This window comes from Echinops telfairi, unplaced genomic scaffold, assembly GCF_000313985.2.
Source record: "Echinops telfairi isolate 266 unplaced genomic scaffold, ASM31398v2 ScPeMD7_29;HRSCAF=101, whole genome shotgun sequence".
Taxonomy (NCBI): domain Eukaryota; kingdom Metazoa; phylum Chordata; class Mammalia; order Afrosoricida; family Tenrecidae; genus Echinops; species Echinops telfairi.
The window spans coordinates 10,045,416-10,052,452 of record NW_022103926.1 but is presented as its reverse complement, the minus strand read 5'-3'; the positions used below and the strand labels follow the sequence as shown (position 1 = coordinate 10,052,452).

The window sequence follows — 7,037 nt, the reverse complement described above, 5'->3', positions numbered from 1 at the left end:
CGGGGCGGGAGAAGACAGAGCAAACAAAGGGCCGGTACTTGGTAGGTGTGGAGGGCCTGGGAGCCGGGCTGGGCAGGACTGTGGAGGGCGCTGCAGACACTGAGGCGATAGTGCAGAACCTCCAGCTGAAACAAAAGACAGCGGGCGAGCCGGGAGGAGCAGCAGGAGGACGGCCGGAGTGGGCGGGGAGAGACAAGCGAGAGTGAGCCCAGAGGGAAGCAGAGAAGCAACACAAAAACAAACGCAGTCAGTGGAGATCCACACCAGCACCACCAACCCCAGCCGGGGCCCAAGGGAGACCGCTCCAGGTCTGCCAGGAGGGCCAAGAGGGCCTTCAAGCTGAGGGGCCACTGACTCTGGCCCCCGCTGCCTCTCTGGTTTCAGGAGGGCAGAGCGACTGGCCCTGGCCCGGCCAGCCAGGAGCTAAGGGGCCCTTGCGCGCGCCCCGCAGGCTAACCACCAAGGCCTCATAGCCGCAAACTGCTAAGAACAGTAAGGTCAGCTCTGGGGGTGAGAGAGAACTCGGTGCCGGCTGGCTTTTGAGGGTCCCTGGCTCCCTAGTACCTACACGCCCACTGTCCTGTCCTTTCTTTGGGATCCTGGGCGGGGGTCGTGGCAGTGGCGGTGTGTGCATTGCTTCCAGAAGCAGCCCAGTGGACACAGAGGGGCAGTGAGGGCATCACGGTGGGCAGCAGTCACAACAAGAGTGGGCTTGGTCCAGCCCCAGGGAAGCCAGCAGAAGCCACCCCCCAGCCAGGCACAGCCCACATTGGGCCCACCACTCACCCCACCCTGCAAGGTCATGCCCCAAGCACCCCCATCCCCACAGGAAAGGCAGCACCTTGTCGTCAGCCAGAGAGACCCAGGCACATGCAAGGCAGGCTGGGAAAAGGCACGCAGGCAGTCAGCCCCAACGCTTGGTAGGAGGATGGAGTGAACAATGCCCCTTCCCTTCACCCACTCCCTGTCCGCTCTCAGCGGGACCCCTGGATGGGAGAGAAGCCCAGGACTGGAGGCTGGTAGAATGATGCTGAGACACCCCCCTCCCCCGAGTGGGGCCTCCTGGAGTGAGTGGTACACCTGCACCCCCAGGATGAGGGAGAGCTTCAAGCCCACGAACTGTGAGAACCCCCAACATTTTTAGGACACTGCCTTGGCCCCCACAGGAAGAAGAGCCTCCCCCAGAGCCCCCACCCCATGTTCCCCCAAAGCAAGCAACCCCCTCTGAGGTCACAGCCCCTCTAAAGTACCTTCCCAGCAGACAAGGTCAAAGGTCACAGGGAGGGAGGAAGGGGCTCGGTTGAAAGACAGGACAGACAGGCTAAAGCGAACACTGTACAGCCCGAGCCCGGCCACTGCCCCATGCGGCAGACTGCCCGGAACCAGGAAGGGCAGACCCTTCGCACTTCAGGAGGCCCATGCAGAGTCCTGGCTGTGAGATCCGGCCCTGCTGCCTCTCATGTGTGGCCAGGGTGGTAGATCTGGGGTCCCCACACGCCCCTCTGGTTTCAGAGGCTCCGAGGCAGGATGGGAGTCAAGTGAAAAGACATATTCAGTCTTTACCAAACCACACCCAACGGTGGCGGGCTGACACTGACGCTGGGTGGTGCCCCTACGAGACAGAGCAGAACTGCTCACAGGGTTCCCGAGACCGCCCATCTCCACAGACGGTGACGGCTCCATCCTTGGTCCCCTGTGGCTAGTGGGGGCAAACCACTGCTTGCTTAGCCCACTGTGCCATCAGGGTTCCGATAACTACCTTTCATCAATTCTTCACACTTGAGGATGGTCTCAAGTCTGCCCTGAACTTGGTCAGTGACCAGGATGCTCAAGGAGGCAGTGACCCCAGGCAGGAATGTGCAGCCATGCCCACCGGGACAAGTGTGTGCTAAAAGGTGCTCAGCAGAGGGTGAGGGCAGTGTGGGCACACAGGTGGTGAGGGCCAGCACAGGGTGCTGGCTGCAGGTGCTGCAGCCAGAAGAGAGGCCTGGCGCCCAAAGCCAGGCCCTGGAAGCGGCAGGAAGCGGGTGCAAAGGAGCCCAGACCACCCTGCCTTGGCTGTCCTGCCTCCAGGGCAGACCACCTCAGCACTGGCGAGTAAGACCCACCTTGCATACTGTGTGCACGTAAGGACAGAGGTGGGTCTTGGCAGCCCACCATCTGGCCCTCCAGCCCAAACACTGTTCATGGGTGGGGAGGAGGGTGTGCCCAGGCAGAGCAGACCTACCTTGGCGTGAGGGGACTGCATCTTCTGGTACATCTCCAGGGAGTAGTGGTGCAGCCACATCTCAACAAACACCTGCAGAAAGGGCCAGGAGTCACGCCCAGGCTGGCCCCTGCCTGTGCTGTGGGCCAGGTCAGTCCTCGTCAGCTCCCTCCCCACCCCCGCTCTGTACACAGGCCCAAGAGGTCTCTGTCCTTACCTCCTGGGGCTGCTGGGAAAAGAACGCAGGCACCCCTCAGAGCACTGTGCTCCCAGACCAGAGCGAGGAGGGACGGCATCTCGCCCGCCCACTAGCAGCCACTCTAAACCCTAAACCCACCCCCGCCGTGGGGTAGGTTCCGACTCCTTGTGGCCCTGCCTATGGGAACAGTCTCATCCCGTTTCTCCTAAGAAAGGACTGCAGTTCACAGCCCAGTGCTGAGCCCTGAGCCACCTCACTGCCATCGAGCGGTTGCCGATTCACGGGATCATGCAGGACAGACGGGGTGGAACCGACCCTGTGCGCTCTGAGACGGTCACGCTTTACAGGAGAAGGCCTCTGCTTTCTCCCTCGGAGCGGCTGGTGGTTTCAAACTACTGACCTTGCAGTTTGCAGCCCAACGCGGAATCACCTCGCTACCAGGGTTCCTCTACTGTGCCCCCAGGCCTCCGTAAAGTCACCCCCCAAAGCAAACCAGCTGCTAGGGAGGCAGTTACGACTGAGTTATGAGGGGGGCAGACACACTCATCTTTCTCCCGTGGAGCGGATGGGAGGCTTGAACTGCTGGCTCGCAGCCCCGCGCTTACCCTTTGTCACCAGGCTCTTTGTACAAAGGCTCAAAACTCACTTCCACTGAGTTGATGTCGACTCGCAATAACCTTATAGCAAAGGGTAGATCCAAGACTCTAGGTCTTTCTGGGAGTAGAAAGTCCAGTCTTCTTCCAGCGGAGCTGCTGGTGGTTTCGAACTGCTGACCTAGTAGCCCAGGGGGTAACCACCGTACGACCAGGTCCCCATAGAGACCCTACAGAAGGTTAACAGGTGCAGGCAGCCTCATCTTTCTCCCTCAGAGCAGCCTGTCCAACCTTGCAGTTCACAGCTCAACCCCTAACTCACAATACCACCAGAATTCCTCCTGAGGAGAACACAGGGAGCTCGCTCCGGGAGTCGGGGAGTGTCGCAGTAGGCGAGGGGCTCCCGTAACGATAGCGGTATCAGGAGGAAAAGAACAGGAGAACTCCGACAGGCAGAGAATAATATAGACGACCGCATACAGGTAAGTATGAGATGTGGGCGTGCTTCTTCTGGAGGGTCCAAACGTCACAGTAGGAAATGCCGCCAACTTCAGCCCAGCCCAGGCTGGGGCCCAGCCCAGGCTGGGGGCAGGCTGTGGACCACAGGGAAGGTGGCTGAGCAGCTCCCTGGCGCTCACCTGGAGCAGGGTCTCTGAGCGCCAGATCTCGTGGGAGGCGGGGTCCGCGTTCACTGACGTCTGGTGGGAGATGTGGCGCTTCAGGAGGCTGGTGTGATGGAAACCATAGGAGGCGAAGGGCATGGCGGGTGTCCTACAAGGACAAGAAACCAAGCCCAAATGTTATAAAGACATCACGGGGCGGGGGCTCCAGACTATCGTCTTGGGGGACATCAAGGTCAACTGCGCACAAAGACAACGTTCCACACGGCTCTGGTGAGTGGGTCGCAGAACACGGAACGGTCACTTGGAAACAACCAGTCCAGAACACTGACGGCCAACTTGAACCTCAGCCTCTGTGACCCAGAGTGGAGAACAGCATGGTGCTCAGCTACTTCTGACTCCTCTGAAATGGAGCACACTGGAAGGCCAGATGGAGGGGCGAAAAGGGACCAAATCCTAAGAGACCGGCTGACTGGTCAGGCAGGGACGGGTGGAACCCCAGACCCTGGCCACGAGTCACCCTTCTGGCCATGAACTCACCACCTGACTCAACTTTTAGCCAAACCACAGACAAGTTTGCAGGGCCTGAAGCTGCCCAGGACTCCCCCTGGCTTGGATCCACAATCAGAGCTCACGGAAGCAGTGCCAAGAGATCCAAGGACGGATTGCATTAGGTAACTGTGCTGCACAAGACCTCTTTAGTGTTGAAAAGCAAGGCTGTTACTTTGAGGACTAAGGTGTGTCAGACCCAAGCTGTGGTATTTTTAATGGCCTCCGTCCGATGCATGTGAGGGCTGGACGGACACTGAATTAGGAAGACCGGAGAATCGATGCCTTTGTGGTGCCGATGAAGACAGGGAATGTACCACGGACTGCTAGAAGGACAAACAAATCTATCTTGGAAGAGGTCCCACCAGAATGCTCCTTGGGGGCAGGGGTGGCGACAAGACTTTGTCTACATACTCTGTACAACTCAAGTTGTCAGGAGGGGCCAGTCCCTGGAAATGGGCACCAGCTTGGGCAACTGGAGGGGCAGTGACAGAGAGGAAGAACTCGATGAACTGGGCTGACAGTGGGCTGTGCGATGGGCTCACACGTGGGGGCCCGCTGTGAGGACGGTGCAGGCCCGGGCAGTCTCGTTTTGAGTTGCTACGAGTCAGAACCAACTCGAAGGCAACAATAATGACGGAACCAACCTAACAAAGGTCATTTAGGCACACAGCACAAGAGAAGCGCTCGGGCAAGATGCACTGGGTGTAGCATTGTGAGCAGCATGCCTGGGGACCTCTCCTGACCAGATGACGCCCTAAGGAGGCTCCCTGGGGACCAAGCACACCCTGCCTGCCCAGGAGCACCAGCAAACCCCAGGTGAAGGGTCAGAAAAGAGGAGCCGAGAGACAGGGATGCCATACACTGTGACCCTGGATTGAGTCTGTGACTGGGGAGAAGTGGCCCAGCCCAAGGGGGTCTATGGGATACAGAGCTCCAGATTCTGACAGATGGGCAGGGCCGGAACTTACTTGGGAACTCAAAGAGGGCAAGACCAATGTGGCGAAGAGCCAACCATCTGACAATCAGAGAGGAAGGTCTGAGAAGTCCCATGAATGAGTCCCAACCTGAAGCCTAACAGAACCAGGCCCAGACCCACTTACCATGCCCTGCCTGCCCAGACAGTCCCGCTATGCCCAGCCTTTTGGTCCACCTCGTTGTGAAGGCCTCTGTTCAGACACAGGGGAGGGAAGGGTCTACAGTAGGCCGGCATGGGCAGGGCCGAGTGAGGCACAAGGGAAAGGAGCCGGCTGGGAAGAAAATGGAGCGCCCAGATGAGACAGGCAAGTTGAGGTCCGAGGCTGCTCCCTGAGCTGAGATGGGCTGGACACAGCCCTCCTGGGGCGGAGGCGGGCAGCACGAGACCTGGCTGGCTGAGGATGGCTACAGTCTGAAGGCCCACCTCTGGGGCCAGCAGAGACGTGGCACTCGGGCTCGGCCGGCAGGTCCTCTCTCCAGAACAAGGAATCCCAGGGCCTTCATCGACTCTCCGCTTTGCTCTCAGGTGGAGCTACTGTTTAGGGCAAAGCCCAAACCAGCTGCCTCCCCACACCGGGGCCTTGCTGATGCAGCAACTCAAAGGGCTTCCTGATGCCAGGTGACTGGTCCAAAAAAAAACCCAGACCAATAGATACACCATTGAGCTTGTGGGCCATACAGCCAGACCATGTAACTCTCTGTGGGCGACAGCGGGGGGCCAGGGAAGCCTCGAGGGGGCCTTACCTGGGAGCGGGTGAAGGGCTGGCCCCGCCGGGGCTGAAGGAGAGCAGAGGGAGCACATTGCCTTCTGTGGGCAGGAACCACGACAGGTACCTGTCCACCAGCAGGAAGTAGGCACAGTCTGACGTTCGGATGTGCAGGGACGAAGGCAGGGGCTGGAAAGGCAGGTGTATTGTGGGTGTATTGCCCTGGGCGCCATCTGGCAGTGTGCATGGCACTGCAGTTGGGCACAGGGCCTTGGGTGCTTAGCAAAATCACACTGGGTGGGAAGCAGCATGGGGCACAGGCAGAAGGAAAGAGAACGGGTGGGGGAGAGGTGGGAGAGGGCTGGGGGGCAGTGCCCTGCTCTGCCCTGTTCTCCCAGGGGCCGGGGGAGAGGGGCGGTCAGTCTGCCGGCAGATCTGCAGTCCTCACATTGGAGGTGTGGCTCAGGGCAGGAGGAGGAGCCAGCTGGAGGGACGGGATGGACCCCAAGCCCCCTGGGGCAAAGCCTGCCCAGCAGACCCTCCTCTACCTTCTGTGTGATGAGGCTCAAGGCGAAGAAGAAGATGTAGTATTCGAAGGGATCTGAGCACGGCATTAAGGAACGGTAGGAGGCACAGATGTCCCCAGGTCCCCACCCCTGGCCTGGCCTGGCGGCTGTAAAGGATACTGAGGGCTAGGTTGAGGCCCAGGCCACCACTGGGAGGGAACTGGACCTTGTTGTGGTACAGAGGGCTGTCAGGGAGGACTCGCTCCTGGATGGACGCTCTCACGGGCCCCTGCAGAGGGAAGGGTTGTTAGATACATGCTCTGCCCCATCCCCACACCACACAGCTCCCCACGAAGCTGCTGGGACCAGCCAGGAGCATGCTGGGCCTTTGCGCTGGGTGGTGTGTGAGCAAGAGCTGGCCAGAGAGCTCTGCCATCCCCACACCCAGCTGGGGCCCCGAGTCCAGTGGCTGAGGGCCCAGCCAGGGAGCGCTGAGCCCAGTCAGCTCCGCTTCTACCCCGCCGCCACCGAGGGCGTCAGGCCTCCTCCAACAAACCCAGACCAAGTTCACTGCCATGGAGGCGGTGCCGACTCACAGCAACCCTAGGGTGGGGGAGAACGGCCCCTGTGGGTTCCAAGCGAGTGACTCTCCTACAGAGCAGCTGGTGCTTTCGGACTG

The 7,037-nt window shown here is 60.1% G+C and overlaps 1 protein-coding gene across 4 annotated transcripts in view; it reads right to left on the bottom strand.

Moving 5' to 3' along the window:
• SMPD4 (sphingomyelin phosphodiesterase 4) overlaps nucleotides 1-7,037 on the bottom strand; it is a 24,519-nt gene that overhangs the window by 6,861 nt on the left and 10,621 nt on the right. For 3 of the 4 annotated variants that reach the window (XM_030885455.2, XM_045289610.1, XM_045289612.1), the window contains 6 exons: nucleotides 6,539-6,647; nucleotides 6,401-6,453; nucleotides 5,890-6,041; nucleotides 3,637-3,769; nucleotides 2,228-2,299; nucleotides 39-125 (listed from right to left, as the gene is read on the bottom strand). In XM_030885455.2, coding sequence (XP_030741315.1) covers nucleotides 39-125; nucleotides 2,228-2,299; nucleotides 3,637-3,769; nucleotides 5,890-6,041; nucleotides 6,401-6,453; nucleotides 6,539-6,647 — 606 coding nt within the window. The remainder of the gene's footprint in view (nucleotides 1-38; nucleotides 126-2,227; nucleotides 2,300-3,636; nucleotides 3,770-5,889; nucleotides 6,042-6,400; nucleotides 6,454-6,538; nucleotides 6,648-7,037) is intronic. The other variant, XM_045289611.1, reaches the window with a different exon arrangement.